The 21636-nt window shown below is 45.6% G+C and overlaps 1 protein-coding gene across 7 annotated transcripts in view; it reads right to left on the minus strand.

Annotated features, from left to right (window-relative positions):
- The window catches only part of RPTOR (regulatory associated protein of MTOR complex 1), a 301256-nt gene that overhangs the window by 141824 nt on the left and 137796 nt on the right, over nt 1-21636 (minus strand). For all 7 annotated transcript variants that reach the window (XR_010983689.2, XM_068110470.2, XM_068110468.2 and 4 more), the window contains exons 8-10: nt 18745-18845; nt 8678-8822; nt 8280-8355 (exon numbers count right to left, since the gene is read on the minus strand). Coding sequence is in view for 6 of the 7 variants with exons in the window: in XM_068110470.2 (XP_067966571.1) it covers nt 8280-8355; nt 8678-8822; nt 18745-18845 (322 nt within the window). In the remaining variant the exon portion in view is untranslated. The remainder of the gene's footprint in view (nt 1-8279; nt 8356-8677; nt 8823-18744; nt 18846-21636) is intronic.

A 21636-nucleotide genomic window follows, 5' to 3' on the forward strand; every position in this document is an offset into this window, starting at 1 on the left:
TTCAATGCTGTAAAGCATGTCCGCAAGCAAAAGGATAAATCCACCTATGTAAGACACAGTCAGGAACAGGAAACCCCAGTGCCAATTTATGTTGGGTTGAAGTTGCATGCAGAAACTAGGAAAAGAGAGTTGGTCGAAAAGCTATCCCAACTTGGTGTCAGCATTTCGTATGATAGGGTTCTTCAGATATCTACCGAAATGGGGAATAGTGTTTGCCAGCTATACAGATTGGAACAGGTCGTGTGTCCACCTAAACTTAAGGGGAACCTGTTCACTACATCTGCCGTTGACAACATAGATGTCAATAAGAGCTCGACAACAGCAAAAGACCATTTCCATGGAACTGGCATCTCATTATTCCAGCATCCAAAGGAACATGATGAGGGTATTGATCGTGGAAGAGCCATACTTGGTGGTGCTGTCGGCATGAAGAAACTTGAACCTTTGCCAAATTACTACACGAACGTACCACCTATTCAGACGAGTGTAAAAGGATCTGTAGTTCCAGACATAGGTCTGAAGACCCTTGCACGGGAGAAACCGGATGAGAATGAGGACAAATGGCTCCAGAACGTAAGAGAACACATTGAAAACGACACTTCAACCTCCCGTGCAGAGAACATTTCCTAGGCTGCATACCATGCTCACAACCTGTCTCAGTCAACTCGACCAACATCTGTAACGGCTCTAATGCCGCTGTTTCATGAAAGTGCACACACTGTGGCCATGATAAAACACTCCATGGATGTCATTGGGAGTGCCGTGCAACATCTAAATCCAGGACAGACTCCTGTCATTGCCCTTGATCAACCATTATTTGCAATTGCAAAACAGATTCAATGGAAATGGCATGAGCAATATGGATTACAGTCTGGAGCATGAGCAATTACAGTCTGCGATGTCATAGACACTTTTAATCACTGAAGAATGCCAACCTGTTAAGAGTATTTATATGCATTCCCAGTATGCATGATACTATGCAAAATTAATATTTTCATATGACTGCTGAATATTTTATGTTACCATTGGATTCATAGACCCTAAAAATGTAGGTATAGGCACTTCAACCATTTTGATATCTGTTCTAATTATGGAGATATTCATCAAAACAGGTCTTGTATGATGGCCATCTTGAATTTCAAGATGGCCACCATATGGGGTGAAATTGGAGATGCCCCCTGGACTAAAAATCTTTCTTTTGGGGTATTCTAGCCATGTGCCAAGTTTCATGCTTTTAAGGGAAAAGGCACAATTCATCAGTTAAGCAGCCCCACTATTAGGCGAGTTATCACCGGCCCCTTTTTTCTTTATTTTTGTATACATAGACAATGCCCGTGGAAGAGCTAGACAATTGCGGACACCCTGAAAAAATTCGAAATTCACGCTAACTTCAATCGAACTTAGCCCCATGTCCTCCCACTTCCCCTCCCCCCCCCCCCCCCCCCTGTTAAACCCCATCTCCCCCTACCCCCCCACAAAAAACCAACAAATTTTGATTTCTTTAAAATGCCAACAGATCAGAACAGCAATGGGCAACGCCAGGTACTCCTGCTAGTGTAAAATAAATAAAAATGTGATATACCAAATGAAAGTGACAAATGTCAAGATACATGATCTTGAGGTCGGATCTCGAGAGATCTTGCGGGGCAAGTTACGGTTTTTCGAAGCTGTCCCGACCTTCACGCACGCTCGAAGTTAAGTAATTGTTTACAATTGTATTTTTGTCGAAACTGTATTTATCTTACGTGTGTGTACCCATAGTGCGTCCCTTGGAAGATTATCGGTGTTGATCTTTCATACCTGTATAGAGTGGTCGAGTATTTCGTGCTGCAATATATTGCGGCCTTGTTGTTGTTCTTTAAGCTTCCTACCTGGAGGCTTTGTTTTCTCTCAGCGGTCGATTGTGGTCCTGCTACTCTTGTTCTCTCAGTTTTTTCCCAGTCTTTTCACCCCATACTTCCTTGTTTAAAATCTTAACTCAAAAAAAACCAAAAAACATTTCCTTCTTTGTTATTTCCGTTCGTTCGTTCTTCGACCACGTGTTTCACCCCCATTTCACTGTTCACGTGACTCGTGGTTGTCTCTCTCGGCTCCCACTCCCCGTTGGTATTTTTGTGAATATTAGATTGTTCTTCACGGTTCTGTTTAAATATGTTTAAACTTTCCCCTGCAGTGTTTTATTCAGTGGTATATTACAACACGCTATTTTTCTTCATATTTAAAAGGCTCTTTTCAATTTCCTCCCCAACTCATTCCACTTCAAAAAAATATTCAATGTCTTATAATTTGAAATCACTACATGCTCTAAATTCACATTCATTCCACCCCTCCTCTATCGTTCTTAAACGGATCGCTAACTTGAAAATCACAACAAACCCAATTTGATATAAATGTTCGTCTTTCATTAATCATCCACTTTCTAAACTCCCCCCTTGCCCCTCCCCTCCAAATCTCCCCCCTTGCCCCTCCCCTCCAAAACTCCCCCCTTGCCCCTCCCCCTCCTAAACTCCCCCCTAACCCCTCCCCTTCAAAACTCCCCCCCAACCCCTCCCCTTCAAATCCCCACCCCCCTACCATCCCTCTCCAATTATCCCCCCTCCCACCCCTTTCTCAAAGCTGCATCCTCCCGACTTCATCTCCCTTCTATCTCATACCTCCACCTCCACAAACCCTCTACTTTCCTCTGCCATCCCTCAAAGAACCCCTCACTGTGCCTCATCCCATCACCATCAAACCTTTCGTCCTCATCCTTCCCTTTCTTGTAAATCTTCTGTAATCTCTGACACGCTATTAACTGCTCTTCCTAACTCCCCTGCCCATCCTTCATCTGCCCCTAAAACACCCCTCCCCTCTCCTGCACCCGATGCTCCCCCCCTCTCCTCATTAACGATATGGACCTCAAACATCCGGGGCCTTCGCTCAAACCTGATTGATCTCTCCATTCAGGTTGCTTCTGAAAATCCAGACTTGATCTGCTTAACAGAAACTTTCCTCCTTCAAGATGACTCTGATTCCTTAATGTCTCTTCCTGGGTACTCCCTCCTCCGGTATGACAGACCTGAGCCTCGTCCTGGTGGTGGGGTTGCTATCTTTATCAAAAACTCTCTTCCTCACTCTCCTTGCACTGCCCTCTCTCCACCCCACCCCCAGGAGTACCTCTGGCTATGGCTTCCTCTCTGCTCCCAACTTTTGTTCATATGTGTTCTGTACCGTCCTCCAAACAGTGATGACTCCATTTACATGTCGCTGTCTAACAACATGGACCAACATCGATCAACTCATCCCAACTCTCTCTTCCTCATATGTGGCGACTTCAACTGTCGTCATGCCAGCTGGCTGGGTGTGGGTTCCTCTCTCACCAGCCATGACACCTCAGCAAATGACTTCTGTGACTCATTGGGACTGACCCAATCTGTCAATTTCCCGACCCGGATCTGTCAATGGAGTATCTTCTCTTCGAGACTTGGTTATGACAAACTTCCCTGCAAATGTCTGCTGCTCTTCTTCTGCTCCAATCGGTTCTTCTGATCATGTGCTTGTTAAAGTGGACATCTCTCTGGCCATTCTCAGAGAGCCTCCTCAGCGTCGACAAGTCGCATTTCACTCAGGCCGACTGGCAGGGGCTGCAAGCAGCCATAAATCATCTGGACTGGTCTCCCATCTCTACTGCCTCTGACATCAATTCTTCCTGGGAATTCTTCCAAAGCAAACTGCTCTCTCTCATGCACAGATTTATCCCATCTCGTCTTCAGTTGTCTTACCCTTCCTCCCGTCCATGGTACACTGAATCTTGTGGTGAGGCAGTTGCCCTGAAGCAACTTGCCGTTGCCTCTTGGCAGGCAAATCCAACTGAAGGTAATCTCAGTTCCTTCCACCAAGTTCGGAACAAGTGTGTGTCTACCCTCAGGAGTGCCAGGAAACAATATCTCTCCACACTCAAGAATGAACTCTCAAACCTGTCTCCTTCCTCCAAATTCTGGTGGCGTCTGGTCAGATCCGTTTCTGGTGTTTGTTCCCCCTCCATCCCCTCCCTGACCTCAAATGGCTGCACAGTTGACACTGCACATGACAAAGCCGAATGCTTAAACTCTGTGTTTGCCTCAAAATCTTGTGTCCCAAACCCATCTCTCTCTGTTCCCACCTTACCCAGTCGAACCCAACTGCTCCTGGACTCTGTTCTTCTCTCATGACAAGGTGGAGAAGTTTTTGTCAAACCTCGACTCTGATTCTGCAACTGGACCAGACGGCATCAGCCGACGGGTCCTAAAATCCTGCTCTGCCGCTCTATCTCACCCCCTCTCTGTTCTTTTCACCCTCTCTTTTGCTCAAGGTCATCTGCCAGCATCTTGGAAATCAGCAAACATCACCACTTTACACAAAAAGGTGCAAAAACAGATCCTTGCAACTAAAGACCAATCAGCCTGCTCCCAATTATCAGCAAAGTCATGGAATCCATCCTTGCTTCAGATATCAAATCCTTCCTCTTCTCCAATGGCTTGATCTCCGATCATCAATTTGGATTCAGACCAGGTCATTCTCCTCTGGACATGTTGCTTCTGCTGTCTCAACAATGGATGGAGGTCCTCAATGCCAAACAGGAAATCAGAGCTGTCTCCCTCGACATATCACGTGCTTTCGATACGGACTGGCACCCAGCTCTGCTCACCAAACTCTCCTACTATAGTATCCATGGAAATCTCCACGCTTGGCTTGCGGACTTCCTCTCTGGTCGTAGTCAACGTGTAGCCCTGAATGGATTTCTCTCATCGCCCCTTCCTGTTCTGGCTGGAGTTCCCCAAGGTAGTGTTCTGGGCTCTGTGCTTTTTCTGGTCTTCATCAATGATCTCTCCGACTCTCTGGAAGATCCTCTCTATCTTTTTGCTGATGGCTCCACTCTCTGCCGCTCCATTCCTCATCCCTCAGATCGGCAGCCTGCAGCCTCCTCACTCTCTGCAGACCTGGACAAAATCACAGACTCGTCAAACAAGTGGAACATGTCTTTCAATCCTGACAAATCTCACACTCTTACTATGTCTCTCCAAAAGGACCGACTGGAAAACCATCCCATCTACTTTCTCAACAATCCTCTCCAAGAAGTTCTGTCGCTCAAGCTTTTGGGTCTCACTATCTGCCATGATCTTTCTTGGGAAAACCACATTTCCAAGCTGGCCTCCAAAGCCAGTCGCCGACTGGGCATCCTCCGTCGTGCGAAGTCCTTCCTTGGCACACCTGAGCTCCTCACCACATACAAGGCTTTCATCCACAGCTCAATGGAATACTGTTCTCCCCTCTGGGCCGGTGCTCCTGCCTCACACCTCGCTCGGCTTCACGCTGTTGAAGCCAAAGCTTTCAGAATCATTGGAATCTCCTGCAATGAAGCTAACTCCGAGGGCCTTTCACTCACTCACCGCAGGCAGGTTGGTGGTATTTCTGTCTTCTACCGACTCCTCTCCAGCCTTGCTCCCCCAACTCTCTCTGTGCTCTGTCCCACAAATATTCCTGCAGGTCACACAAGATCTGCCAGCAACCCTCCTATGGTTAAACTGCCAAAATCTAGGCTCTCTGCTCACCTTCACTCTTTCATTCCCCTTTTCTCCCACCTCTGGAACAAACTCCCCCACTCCCTTCAATCCCACTCCTCCCTCCAGGTCTTTAGAACAGCTGTTCACCACCATCTCTTATCTTCCCCCATCCAAAACCTTGATCTTTTCTACACCCGCTAATTCACACCAGATCCACTTTGTTTGAAATTCCAACTTCTTTCCTGGAAGTCCTTGCAGTGTCCATATGTTTTATACCTCTCCCACCTCCCCCCAAGCCCTCTCCCTCCCACAGTTCTCTCGATATCTCTGCTCTCAAATGTTGTGTTTGTGTCCTTCCCTCTCTCTCCCCATCTTGTCAACTGCTCCCCTTATTTTGTGTTTTATGTGTCGGTTTGACTTTTTGTGTGATTAATGTTAGCTCTTTCACGAGCCTCGATCCTGAATGCAAAAAACCCCCCAAAAAACATTGTAATGGATCGTGTCTCCCTCGTGGTTGACCCAAGACCACCAGAGGGCAATTCCAAAGACACTGAGTGGAGGCGTCTCCTTCGTACATAAAACAAGTATGCAGTGGTTAATTATTAAATAATCCGACAGGCCAAAGCTCGGTCCACGTTTTGTTCAAAGATCATGAAGTTAAATCGGCAGGCAAATCCATGGCTCAAAAACCACAGCGACAATGGCATAAAATTATGGGATTTAATAATATAGTAAAAATAAGCATAGAGATACAACAAAGCAAACAAGAAAGAGCAATCAGAGATTGCAGACCCTCGCCAGGACCTATTTTCATTTGACACTTATTTTCATTTGTTGCCAGACCCTCGCCTAGTTGTTTTTAAGGCTTTTGTGTTAAAACAAATATGGCGGCCGAACCACGTGACCAATGACGTCATCGTAATTTTTTTTTCTCCACCAATTTATCCCGAGATGATGCTCAATAAATTTGATCTTGATCAGATGAAGTATTGTACTTGTCGAATTATGACGTCATAATGGAGGCACCTATAACATCATCATTAACATATTTTATTCCCCATGGAGAGTTCTTTGCAATGAGCCATGTCTCAATTTTTTCTATTCAGCGCTTTCGGAGATATAGAGGTGCAAAGTTTTCCAGTTTTTCCAATATGGCAACCATACCACTTGATGTATGACGCCATATTTAAAATTTAAAACTTCTACAGGTGGAGTTGCACCTATGGTGAAAATTTCCTGTCAATCGGACCAACGGTTGCAAAGAAAATCATATTTATTCTGTCCGGACAATCAGACAGACAAACAAACAAACTGACTGACTGACTCAAATGCAATACCCTCTCCTCTGGCGAGGGAAATAAATAAATGAACAACAATACAGGAACCTAATGGAGCTCTTATCAAAAGCAGTCAAAGGTCCATACTCCATGCCTAACCTTATCAGACACAGACCTGTTCAGGGACACAAGACAGACAAAAAAGGAGACAGATGGGAAGAACAACGTAGAGGGGAGCTTCCCTTAAGGTGCCTGTGTGAGAGAATGACATTTCGATTAGCTTGCAAGCAAGGGCTCCGCCGTTTATACTGCAGCTGGAGTCGACCCATACAGTGGCTGGAGTTGCTCGTACCATGGCTGTAATGGCTCATGCTACGACACTCTGGAGCTGGGGCTCCAATTTTGGCACTCCTTGCAGGATTGGATACGCAGACTGAACTCAGGGACTGAATATGGCACGGGTCTCGCCGAGTGCGGCGGTGCTCATGTGCATGCTTTTATATCCCCGATCCCATCTTCTGTGGTGAGGACGGCCTCTCCACATGCACATGTGGTTCCACCATGTTGGTGCAATGCATCAAACCTTGCACACATTAACCTACCATGTTGGTTCAACAGCCTCGTGGTGATGTGAGAAAACAACACGGGAGGATTAACAACATTAAATACAGAGGGAAAGTGGGGAGAAAAGAGACAGACATGGGAGTGAAGTTGACAGCTCTATACACACTCGATCCTGAACTGGGTGCTACAAAATGCCTCATGCTAACATTCATTACAAAAATAACTAATGAACCCCTCCATTAACCCCTTGCCATTTTCATACAGATCCTAATTATGAATGGGGAAAAGATGGGTTATATTGATCAAAAGTCATTTATTCATCAGTGTGAAGCACATTTCTGCTGCCTATATAATTTCTGGAATTGAGTCGTGCCAATGATGCAGTGCCGCCTAAGTTACGGCAGGAATTTGGAATACAGCCAGGGTGCTGGCGATAACTCATCTACTCTTTGCAAAAGATACCATGGGATCTTTAACATCCACCAATAACTACAGCCGGCAGACAGGTCCTGTGGTGTAACATCACTCGGAAGTGCAGTACACTCATTGATGTATCACCATATTTGCGAAAAACCAGGCTGACCGTTTATAGTCAGGCCAGGATTTGAACCAATAAAATATATACTGTTGCTTAAAATTGAGTGTGCTACCTCTTGAGTCTCATTGATAAAATAGTAATAAAAATTTTTTTTTTAAAGGGGGGGGGGGGGGGGAAGACGACAGTAAGGAATGTGGATCATATAGGTGGGAAGATAAAGAGAGTTGTAGAGGAAAATAGTAGTAAAGAGAGTGTAGATTAAGAGAATGTATGGAATAAGTTTGGAGATGGTGGTAAAGATGACCAGGCAGAGGAGGAGTCAAGCCGACCATTCGTTTGGAAAAAACGTATATCTCAAAAAGAATACTGAGCATTTACTCTGAATGCAGTTCCTTCCTCCGTGATAGTCGGCAGCTGGGAAAGACAGATGTCAACAGCAAGGTCCCATGCTTGCCTGTAAACAATACAAGCACACAAAAGCAGTGTTGAAGAACTCAGCTCGAGTATCATCAACTGACAATAAATGCATCAATGTAAGCATGACTTAAATAACACATTTAGCCCATTCATTTAGCCCAACCATGTCAGTATAATAAACACAACTTAAAAATAGACAGTGAGATTTGTATTACGAGGATAGCAGCTCATGCTAAAGATGAATCCGTTAGCGCACAAGCACACCCACACACACACCCACACACACACACTTCTTGATGCTATTGCGATGCACATAAGAAAGATCTGGTGACTTAAAGTTCCAACTATAAAAGACCAACCACATCGGGTGCTGGTAAGTCGGTGGCAAGCGCGGACTGCTGATCGGTGTGCAGTGATACGACCTCATGATCCGTTCTGCAAGTAGGAAGTTACGGAACAGGCTGGCCACAAGCAGGTCTTGCCGGAACAACTTCTGGAAGAGATCTGGGAGAATATGGTTTTGCAAGCAACAAAGTACAATCAATATCAGATAGCACAGTATTGAGATGCCAATATTCGCAATTTCATATAAATTATGTACATACACGAGTATACAACATTGTTTTCTTTTAACAAGCAAAGGTGCTTCTAAATTGGCAATCCGTTTGACTGCTTTGTCTGAAGTTGAGCACTTGAGGCAACATTATGTAAAAGATTGAGAAGATGAGCATCCTCTGTGTGCAGAGTTTTGGCAATGAGGACAAGGACAAGCAGGTCATCTCGTTCTTCTCTCCCCTCACCGTTCTCATTGGACCGAACAAAGCGGGAAAAACAGTGTCGTGTGTTTCATTTATTTATTTATCTCATTTTGTCACAACATGGGATTGCTAGGCATTTATTATTTGCAACGTTCCACATCAAAGGCGTTATTTTAAATGTCTGAAGATAGTCATGTATGACTTTCCAGCAATTGAAATGCTTGACTGACTATGACTTCCCAATTATCCAGCAGCTTGCTTGGTGTGTTCCGTTAGCAAGCAGCTTGCTATCGCTTGCTAAGCCAGATGTTCCATATCAACCACTTTCCAAGCTGCTCGTCGAGTCACTTGGTAAACGGAGCAAGCAATTCAATCCAGGCAAAACGAGGTTTGACTTTAAACAAATTGCAACAGAATTACGAAATAAAGAGTACAAACACACGTAACAGACTTTATGGTCATTCAGTTTGTTTTTATTGAGATCGTTATTGTGTGCTACATGGTTCTCAAGGCACTAATTACATTATATAATCATGATATTATCTTAATAATGAGGCCCATTATCGTGATACAAGTTTTTCCATTTGCACCCATGCCTAATAGCAATGCATCCTTCATGTCGACAAGCAAATTATAGGCAGGCCAGGTGGCTTTTCAACCAATACAAATGATGGTGTGCTGCAAGATCATGGGGCAGTTTGACCTACTGCCCCAGGACGGCCGTTTTATTTCAAGCACGAAGCACACTCATCTTGCTTAGCCTTCGTCCATAAGTAACTTCAGTTTCCAGAAAGATTCAAGGAAATGTTGCATCGAAACACAGTTTTGCGTTTTGGCAGGTGGTGAAGCCAGACGAATATAAGCCCTGGCAGATAACAAAGGCAGACATATAGGAGCAGCAGGATTGGAAAGGATCTGGAGAGTGGAGCCAGCCTCGATTTTTGTAAAAGATATTAGTTTGAATCTCCACCCTCGTTTTATTGGACGTATTGGGAGATTATAATCAACAAGCTCATGACTTTATGTTAGGACTCCGAGGCTTTACTACTCGAGTTTTAGTGAGTGTTTTGTTCGACAAAAGTTGGCCGATTCTTGGTTTTATTGCTCGTCAAAATGAGGAATATTACGGATATATTTTCGTATAAGCTTTTCCATGCATTATCCACGCAATAGTTTAATTTTTGTATGACCACCGGTACTTCATAGCCCAGAGCATCTTACTTCCTTGTATCTGGTGATGTGCACTGGCCCTATATCATACACAAGTACAATCAATTGAGTAACTTCATGAACAGGGGATACCAAAGCATGACAGAGTTCATTTTTTAAAATCTGTGTTTTTTCTAAAATCAACCCCAGAGTTAAAAAGAATACAAGACAAAGTAAAAAGATAGCATTGATTTTTAATTGTCCATTGATTAATTTTATTTTAGGGATGTACGTACGGGCTTGATTAAAGCTTACTAATAATTCAACACTCAACCCAAACAAAGCCAATGGAAATCTGAATCACCAAAGCCAGGCAGTATATAATCAGCAGAGGCCTACATGCCTAATGGTAGGCCCACCAGGAAACGAGATGGCAGCCATATAATTTTGTCAGCACTATGGTGGGAGGAGTCAAGCAACAGATGTGGGTGTGGTCCGGCGGCTGGGCGACCAATGGGTGCACATTTCAAAAATCGACCCCCAACAAAAACCCCAACAACAAAAACAACAACAACAGCACAAAGCTCCTCCGGACCTGCGACATATCGCAGGTTAAAAACATGACTTCACAAATAATGAAACAAAACTATTAATTTGCATTCCATTAAAACTTACATGTTGAGGTTTATTTTAACAAAACAAGCAAGCCGAGACACGATGTGTAATGTTCATTCCTCCATTTTTGATCCACATTTTACCGTACAGTTTGATCTCAAGATGGAAGCAATAATATGGAATAAAAGACCCTGACCATGTCAGAAATCACAGCAACTTTCATTCAAGTATGTCTACTATTAATAAGAGTAATGTGAAATTACAGCCAAAAATGGACTTTGCATCGTGTCACTATTAGCATGGACCCAAATGCCCCATTGTCACAAAATATGTCCAATTGCCGCAGAATATGCACCTTGTACATCTTTGGATCACTTCTTCTCATGTATATTTGCATGTGGTTCATATGACACTTCATTTGATGATAATCATTTAAAACATGAAAATAAGACATTTGTACATGAAGTACATTGGTATCACCTTTTCATGAAATGACACATTTCTTACTTCAAAGTTGGATGTGGCATCATCCAAAAGAATGATAAAAAAGCAATTTCCCAAGAACATGTACCACCCAGCCAGAACAATGAGAATCGGACAGTGGAACGTGATAGCAGGGACATAACAAGAGGAAAGCCATGTCACAACTTTTTTTTTTTTTTTTTTTTTTTTTTTTGTATACAAGATCGAGGCTCGTGAAAGAGCGAACATTAATCACACAGAAAGACAAACCGACACATAAAACATATAACATAGGGAGCGGTAGACAAGATGGGGAGAGAGAGGGAAGGACACAAACACAACATTTGAGAGCAGGGACCGAGAGACATGGAGACATCGAGAGATCTGAGAGAGGGCGAGGGCTTTGGGGGGGGGGGGGGCGTGGGAAGGGGGCGGTGGGAGAGGTATAAAACATATGGACACTGCCAGGACTTCCAGGAAAGAAGTTGGAATTTCAAACAAGGTGGATCTGGGGTGAATTAGCGGGGGTAGAAAAGATCAAGGTTTTGGATGGGGGAAGATAAGAGATGGTGGTGAACAGCTGTTTTAAAGACCTGGAGGGAGGAGTGGGATTGAAGGGAGTGAGGGAGTTTGTTCCAGAGGCGGGAGAAAAGAGGAATGAAAGAGTGAAGGTGAGCGGAGAGCCGAGATTTCGGCAGTTTAACCATCAGAGGGTTGCTGGCAGATCTTGTGCGACCTGTAGGAATATTTGGGGGACAGAGCACAGAGAGAGCTGGGGGTGCAAGGCCGGAGAGGAGTCGGTAGAAGACAGAAAGACCACCTACCTGCCTGCGGTGAGTGAGTGAAAGGCCCTCAGAGATAGCTTCATCGCGGGAGATTCCAATAATTCTGAAAGCTTTGGTTTCAACAGCGTGAAGCCGAGCTAGGTGTGAGGCAGGAGCACCGGCCCATAGGGGAGAACAGTATTCCATTGAGCTGCGGATGAAAGCCTTGTATGTGGTGAGGAGCTCAGGTGTGCCGAGGAAGGACTTCGCACGACGGAGGATGCCCAGTCGGCGACTGGCTTTGGAGGCCAGCTTGGAAATGTGGTCTTCCCAAGAAAGATCATGGCAGATAGTGAGACCCAAAATCTTGAGCGACAGAACTTCTTGGAGAGGATTGTTGAGAAAGTAGATGGGAGGGTTGTCCAGTCGATCTTTTCGGAGAGACATAGTAAGAGTGTGAGATTTGTCAGGATTGAAAGACATGTTCCACTTGTTTGACCAGTCTGTGATTTTGTCCAGGTCTTCAGAGAGTGAGGAGGCAGCAGACTGCCGATCTGAGGGAAGAGGAATGGAGCGGCAGAGAGTGGAGTCATCAGCAAAGAGATAGAGAGGATTTTCGAGAGAGTCAGAGAGATCATTGATGAAGACCAGAAAAAGCACGGGGCCCAGAACACTGCCTTGGGGAACTCCAGCCTGAACAGGAAGAGGAGATGAGAGAAACCCATTCAGGGCCACACGTTGACGACGACTAGAGAGGAAGTCCGCCAGCCATGCGTGGAGATTTCCATGGATACCAAAGGAGGAGAGTTTGGTGAGCAGAGAGGGCTGCCAGACCGTGTCGAAGGCACGTGATATGTCGAGGGAGACAGCTCTAATTTCCTGTTTGGCATTGAGGACCTCCATCCATTGTTGAGACAGCAGAAGCAGCATGTCCAGAGTAGAGTGACCTGGTCTGAAACCAAATTGATGATCAGAGATCAAGCCATTGGAGAAGAGGAAAGATTTCATATCCGAAGCAATGATGGATTCCATGACTTTGCTGATAATTGGGAGAAGGCTGATTGGTCTGTAGTTGCTAGGATCTGTTTTTGCACCTTTTTTGTGCAAAGCGGTGATGTTGGCTGATTTCCAAGCAGATGGCAGTTGACCTTGAGCAAAAGAGAGGGTGAAGAGAACAGAGAGAGGGTGAGATAGAGCAGCAGAGCAGGATTTTAGGACCCGTGGGCTGATGCCGTCGGGTCCAGTTGCAGAAACAGAGTCGAGGGTTGACAGAAACTTTTCCACCTTGTCAGGAGGAAAGGACACGGAGTCCAGGAGCAGCAGGGTACGACTGGGTATGGTGGGTACAGAGAGGGATGGGTTTGGGACACAAGATTTAGAGGCAAACACAGAGTTGAGGCATTCAGCTTTTTCACGTGCGGAGTCAGCTGTGTAGCCGTTTGAGGTAAGGGAGGGGATGGAGGGGGAACAAACACCAGAAACGGATTTGACCAGACGCCACCAGGATTTGGAAGAGGGAGACAGATAAGAGAGTTCGGTCTTGAGAACGGAGAGATATTGTTTCCTGGCTCTCTTGAGGGTGGACACACACTTGTTTCGGGCTTTGTGAAAGGAAATGAGATTTCCTTCCGTTGGATTTGCTTTCCAGGAGACGAAGGCAAGTTGTTTCTGGGCAACAGCCTCACCACAAGATTCCGTGTACCATGGACGGGAGGAAGGGTATGACAACTGAAGACGAGATGGGATAAATCTGTGCATGAGAGAGAGCAATTTAATTTGGAAGAATTCCCAGGATGAGTTGATGTCAGAGGTGGTAGAGATGGGAGACCAGTCCAGATGATTGATGGCTGCTTGAAGACCGTGCCAGTTGGCCTGAGTGAAATGCCAGACTCGTCGACGCTGAGCAGGCTCCCTGAGGATGGTCAGAGAGATGTCCACTTTAACAAGGACATGATCAGATGATCCGATCGGAGCAGAAGAAGAGCAGCAGACATTTTCAGGGAAGTTAGTCATAACCAAGTCCAGAAGAGAAGATGTTCCGTTGACTGAGATCCGGGTCGGGAAATTGACAGATGGTGTCAGTCCCAGTGAGTCGCAGAAGTCCTTTGCTGAGGAGCCATGGCTGGTGAGAGAGGTACCCACACCCAGCCAACTGGCATGATGACAGTTGAAATCACCACATATGAGGAAGAGAGAGTTGGGATGAGTAGATAGAAGTTGGTCCATATCATCAGACAGCGAGATGTAGATGGAGTCATCACTGTTTGGTGGACGGTACAACACACATATGAACAAGAGGTGGGAGCGAAGGGGAAGCCGTAGCCAGAGGTATTCCTGGGGGTGAGGTGGAGAGAGTGCAGTGCAGGGCGAGTGAGGAAGAGAGTTTTTGATAAAGATAGCAACCCCGCCTCCAGGACGAGGCTCAGGTCTATCATACCGGAGGAGGGAGTAGCCCGGGAGAGATACTATGGAATCAGAGACATCATAAAGGAGGAAAGTTTCTGTTAAGCAGATCACGTCTGGTTTGACAGAAGCAACCTGTATGGAGAGATCAGTTAAGTTTGAACGAAGGCCCCGGATGTTTGAGGTCCATACCGTTAATGAAGAGGAAGGGGGAGCATCAGATACAGAACAGGGGGGAGGAGGGGTAGGGTAAGATGTGGAAGAGGTGGAAGAGGTAGGGAGAGCTGTTGAAGGTGTGTCAGAGATTTCAGAATAGCTCGGAGAAAGGGAAGGATGGGGCGGACAAAAGGTTTGATGGTGATTGGGTGAGCCACAATGAGGTGTTATTTGAGGAGGGGGAAGAGCGAGGCAGAAGGTTGGGGGAGATGGAGGTGAGAGTTTGAAGGGGGAAGAAGCGGGGAGGACGCTTTGAGGAGGGGGAGTGAGAGGGGGGAAATTGAGAAGCAATGAGGGTGGGGAGATTTGAAGGGGAGGGGTGAGGGGGGAGTTTGGGAGGGAAGGGACAAGGGGAGGGATTTGAAAGGGATGGGATATGGGGGAGATTTGGAGGGGAGGGGTGAGGCAGGAGTCTAGGAGGGGAGGGGCGAGGGGCGTCTTGGCGGGGAGGGGTGAGGGGGTAGTTTAGGAGGGAGGGGGCAAGGGGGGAGATTTGAAAGGGATGGGTGATGGGGAAGATTTGGAGGGGAGGGGTGATGGGGAAGATTTGGAGGGGAGGGGTTATGGGGAAGATTTGGAGGGGAGGGGTGAGATTGGATTTTTGAAAGTGTACGATTTATGGGAAACGAACATTTATTGCAAAATGAGTTTCTTGTGACCTTCGAGTTAAAAATACGTTTAAGGACGCTGGATGGAGGATGGAGTGCAGGAGAGTTTAGGGAATGTAGAAAAAAGGCACTATAGGAGATGGATATTTTTTTGGGGATGAATTGATTTGGTGAGCAAGTCGAAAGCAGCCTTTTAAAGAAGAAGAAGAAAAAGGTGTTATAAAATATGACGGAATACATAACTTGAGGGGAAAGTGTAAACATTGAAGGTTAATGAGTGAAAACTATCTGGGGAAATGGGGGAGAAACACGTGGTCGAAGAACGAACGAACGAATAAGAATGAATAAACGAATGAGAACAGAGAAGGAAATGTTGTTTTTTTTTTGTTTTTTTTTGAGTTGAGATTTACACAAGGAAGTAGGCTATGGGTGAAAAGACTGGGAATACAGAGAACGAAAGTTATTGGATCACAAACGACGGACCGCTGAGAAAAACAAAGCCTCAAGGTTGTACAGTGCACACTGTACAAGGCCTCAAGACACGACACGAATTAACACGATTTTCAATACAGGTATGAAAGATTTGCACCGAAAAATCTTCGTCGGGACACAATATACGTACAACACCATAAATAAATACAGTTTTAACGAAAATACAAATGGGAACAATCACTTAATTTCGATTTCAAATCGTTCGCGACGCGGCAAAGGCCTTGCTCCTGTTAAGACAAGACTCCTCTGCACAAAATACCCTGAAAACTAGATGGTATTGTAGTGCAAATCCCTCCAGTTAATACCAGGGACCGCGGATGGACCAAACGGATTTACTGGAGGCGACGACCAAATACGGATTTTGCTTTGACTCACGGGAAGAGGAAGGGAAGAGGAAGAAGTGGGAAAAGCACTTACCTGGAGCGCGCCGATTGCAGCTCCGATCCTGCAGGGAAGTAATGAACTCGAACAAACAAGATTTAATGTACAAAAATAGAGATTTATTACGGACCCGATACAACGAAACGCGACGGTAAATAAATAATGATCCTAACTTGGGATCCCACACACCAGACTCAACAACAGGACACAGGAATGAATGAAAGGAAAATAAAGAGTTATGGCGTGTATTTGTGAAATGTGGTGCGTCTTAACTGTCTGTCGCCTTGTCGTGTCCGCCGTCCAAACGCGGCTCCGTTCGGCCCCGCTCGTGCGCCACCAGGCCTCGAACGACCCGCTCGCCCCGGCCTCGTCTGTTCAGCGGCACACCTCGCTCCAAATCGATCGCACACGTGGTCCCGCCCGCTTACAGCACCAAAAGCACCGAGCACCACGAAGATGGCGAACCAACGACCAGCAGGGACCTCCCAAGACCAAGAAGGGAAGCGCAGAGACAAGAGACCAGCGAGGAAAGAGAGAGACAGAGCCCAGACGAGTCAGAGAGTCAAAATGTCGTCCGGCACGCCCTTTTATAACCTGCGGCGGTGACGTCAGCCTTGGGACGCCATCCAATCAGCGCCTCGTAGCCTCCCGCCGTTCACCGAACCTTCTCGCATCTCTCCACATCTCCACCGCCGATTTGCCCCAGGTTCGCGCCTTCAGCGCTGATTGGCTGGAGGATCGCGCCTTCCACGTCAACCAATCACACATTCCCTGGGCATGGTTACAGCTTGTCTTTGCGTGATGTTACCAGGCCAGCTGATGGTGCGGCCGGCGGCAGCCACCCGGCGGTGCCCCGATCTGGCTTCCTGCCTGTCTTTTTCCAAAGTCTTTGTCAGGGAAGGGAACTAATTAATGTGTGCACTAAAGGGCCTATCTAAGTGTTTATATGAGTATGCATTGCCATAAGGGACAACGGTTTGGCGACAGGGGGGACGACGAACAAAGGGATCTTATCCATAATCCCTGGACTATTTGGCACGCCCTGATCCCGAGTAGCGGGGACATCAATACAACTTGTCCCGACAAACCAGTCTACACATGGAACTTATTACAGGGTAGATTCCCTATCGCGACAGTCAAATACCTACCTATACAGATCTATCTGACTCTAGATATTCCTTTACCCCACCGACATAATAGTATTCATAGAATAGTTACCCTGCGCAGTCAACTTGTTGCGAGCCAACACTTCTGTTTTTGAATGTTTTTTTTCTTTTCTTTGATCCAAAATGGCTGCCAGACCATGTGAGCGATGACATAATAAATGTATATTTTCTAATATAATTGTTGCATAGATCACGCTCAATAAATTTCAAACTGATCAGACTAAGCGTTGTCCCTGTCGAATTATGACGTCATAATTATGGCACCAATGACATCATCGTTAACAACACCTATTCCCAATATGGAGTTCTTTACAACGAGCCGTTTCAATTTTTTCCATAGACCGGTTTTGGAGATATATAGGTGCAACGTTTTTCGGTTTTTCCAAGATGGCCTTTACGCCTTTACCGCTGAACTATGATGTCATAATTATCATTAAAATATTCTACAGGAAGAGACGCTCCTATGGTGAAAATTTTGTGTCAATCAATCGGTCCAAGAATTGCAGAGAAAAAAAATTCATACTGATCGAATCAAGCGTTGTACTTTCCGAATTATGACGTCATTATTACGGTACTGATGACATCATCATTAACATATCTTATTCCCCAAGGGGAGTGCTTGACATTGAGACATATTTCAATTTTTTCCATGGAGTGATTTCAGAGATATAGAGGTGCAACTTTTTTCGATTTTTCCAAGATGGCACCTGTACCACGTGACCAATGACGTCATAATTATCATTTTAACAATTCTACAGGATCCGCTCATATTCGGAAAACTTCCTCTTCATCGGACTAACAGTTGCAGGGGATAAAAAAAAAATTCCATACTGATCAGATCAAGCGTTGTATTTGTCGAATTATGACGTCATAATGGAGGCACCTATGACATCATCATCAACCTGTCTTAATCCCCATGGGGTGTACTTGACGATGAGCCATGTTTCAATTTTTTCCATTAAGCGGTTAGGGAGATATAGAGGTGTAACGTTTTTCCAAGATGGCATCCATACCACGTGCCCTTCGACGTCATAATTATCAGCAAAAAAATCTACAGGCAGAGGCGCTCCTACGGTAAAATTTCATGTCAATCGGACCAATGGTTGCCGAGAAAATTAATTTTTATAATGCAGACAAGGCACACATACGGCACACAAAGGGCCCACATACGCACCCGATTGCTTAACCCCGTTTTCGCTTCGCGAGCGCAGGGTAATTATGCATACCTACCACCAGCGCCGTAAGGGGGGTGGGGGGGGGGGGGAAGTTAGAATAATTCCAAGGGCCCTGCACTGACAGGGGGCCCTAAAAATTATGAGAACATTAGGTAAAAATGTGCTCACGTGCTTCATAGGGGCCCATTGTGATATCTTTTCATGGGGCCCAAAATCCCTGGCGGCGCCCCTGCCTACCACGTGGCAAGACGTTCCACGCGATGGTATCAGTGATGGCTGTGAATATCCAGTTGAGCTCCCCAAGAGGCGTGCGACGGTCATTCAATCTTCCAGGAATCCTTCAGCAAACCACAACAGTGCAAACATTACACTTTCAATCAGGAAGATATACAAGAAGTAGAAGGGATATACATAATATACACAGCATATTCACTTAAACCACAGATGTCCATTTAAAGTCCTTCAGGGAAAGCCCTGAAAAAGTTTCCCAAACTGTGACCACAACATGTCAGCTAATGTGTCAAACTTTTTTTTTTCCGAGATAATAAAACAACTAACAACAATCGCAGTCATTCACAAGCGAATGCAATATGGCTTCCTTCTCTCCCACACCTTCTTCAATCTATTCACTTTGACAGCTGCGAAAATCGAATGAAAAACACAGGACCAACAATTACCTGCTTTCTCTTCTGCCAGGTCTTGGCTGGATTGGTTAAGATATAATTGCTTGGCAGGCCAGAAACATTTTGTATCCGATTTCGACCTTTGACCGGCTGTGGAATCAAAATAAAAGCACCAAACGAATATCTGTCCACTTCCATCTTTTGGTTTGGCAAGGTAAAATTTCGCCAATTTGTGTCTGCATTGGTTGAAATACAAGCCAGGCATGGTGAGCCAAAACATTCATTTTGAGACCAATTTTCACCTTTGATTCCTGCATAACTCTGGAGGGGAACCTCAACCTGAAATCTTTTCTACACATCTACCATATAAAACACTGTGTGTGTGTGTGTGTGTGTGTGTGTGTGTGTGTGTGTGTGTGTGTGTGTGTGTGTGTGTGTGTGTGTGTGTGTGTGTGTGTGTGTGTGTGTGTGTGTGTCCCTTCCCTTCATAAGGCTAGATTTTAAAGGCTTTTAGTCTAGTAGGAAGACTAGGTCCCCCTGCACCCCCCGGAGATATACTTCTAATCAGTGTTTCTAGATTGGAAAAAATGTGTAGAAAATGACTAGCTATGGCCCCAAGCTGAAACAATGTCCCACATACCATTTTTATGCAAATTACTGCTGCAAATTTTATGCAAAATTATGCAAATTTTATGCAAATTTTTGATGAGGAGTAGAGTTGAGGGGTCTTTGAGGGCTTCATCGAGGTGCTCTCGGTTGCAAGACTGGGTCATTCTGAGAAGCACAGCAGGGTCAGAGATCATGATGTTCTCCTCCTCAGTGAATCTCTCCATCAACAGCCTCTCCATTGCCTCACACACTGTTTTGAGGCAAAAGAGGGACTTTGCGTAGGCCTTTCCACTGAGAACACCTTTGAGAGATCCACTTGTTACTAGTTGTGCCTCAAAGAGAATCTCTGCATATCCAGAACCACGCATCTTGTGTCCAGTGAGCATCCCGATGTAGTTCATGGATGTGTGGAAGGGTCCAATCGTTACTACATGACTAGCAAATTCATTTGGCCAGCGCCAGATGATGGGAAGGGCTTTCATGCAGACACCCAGATCAAATGTATTCAGGACCCATCTCTGACCCACCTCAGCAGTTGCTGCCTCGGAACGCTTCAGTAGCTCACGAACAACTGCGTTGTCTGTGATCGGTTGGTGGATAGGCGTGCAGTAGTCGACTGTTGATTTGCTGGGTGGGGGAGAACCAGTTGCAGAGGTGAAACCCCCTAGCCCAGGCACAGGCTGCAGGCCATTGCCATGCCATGCAGGCACCAGGCACAGACCGATCACAGACAACGCAGTTGTTCGTGAGCTACTGAAGCGTTCCGAGGCAGCAACTGCTGAGGTGGGTCAGAGATGGGTCCTGAATACATTTGATCTGGGTGTCTGCATGAAAGCCCTTCCCATCATCTGGCGCTGGCCAAATGAATTTGCTAGTCATGTAGTAACGATTGGACCCTTCCACACATCCATGAACTACATCGGGATGCTCACTGGACACAAGATGCGTGGTTCTGGATATGCAGAGATTCTCTTTGAGGCACAACTAGTAACAAGTGGATCTCTCAAAGGTGTTCTCAGTGGAAAGGCCTACGCAAAGTCCCTCTTTTGCCTCAAAACAGTGTGTGAGGCAATGGAGAGGCTGTTGATGGAGAGATTCACTGAGGAGGAGAACATCATGATCTCTGACCCTGCTGTGCTTCTCAGAATGACCCCGTCTTGCAACCGAGAGCACCTCGATGAAGCCCTCAAAGACCCCTCAACTCTACTCCTCATCAAAAATTTGCATAAAATTTGCATAATTTTGCATAAAATTTGCAGCAGTAATTTGCATAAAAATGGTATGTGGGACATTTTTTCAGCTTGGGGCCATAGCTAGTCATTTTCTACACATTTTTTCCAATCTAGAAACACTGATTAGAAGTATATCTCCGGGGGGTGCAGGGGGACCTAGTCTTCCTACTAGACTATTTGAGTAGTGCTTTTGGCGGTATTTGAGTGGGGAGGGGGGGGGGGGTTGGTTTAAGGGGAAATCTTTGAACACGACTGTGTGTCAACCGGTTAAAAGACCTAAAAGACTCTGAGAACCCAAAAGACCCCAAGGACTCAGAAGACCACAAAGACCCAATGGACCCTAAACACTCAAAATACCCAAAGACCCGAAATACCCTGTAGACTGTTAAAGACACAAAAGATAATGAAGACCTAGAAGACCCCTAGGACCCAGAAGACCCCAAGGACTCTGAAAACCCAAAATACCCCAAAGACCCAAAGGACTCCAAATACCAAAAAGACTGAAAAGACCCAATGGACCCCAAATACCCTGAAGACCCAAAAGACCATGAGGATCCAAAAGACCCAAAAGACCCCAAGGACTCAGAAGAACCCCAAGTGCTCTGAAGATCCAAAATACCCCAAAGACCCAAAATACCAAAAAGACCCAATGAACCCCAAACACC

The sequence above is a fragment of the Myxine glutinosa genome, chromosome 3 (assembly GCF_964187855.1).
Source record: "Myxine glutinosa chromosome 3, kmMyxGlut1.1, whole genome shotgun sequence".
NCBI classification, from domain to species: Eukaryota; Metazoa; Chordata; class Myxini; order Myxiniformes; family Myxinidae; genus Myxine; species Myxine glutinosa.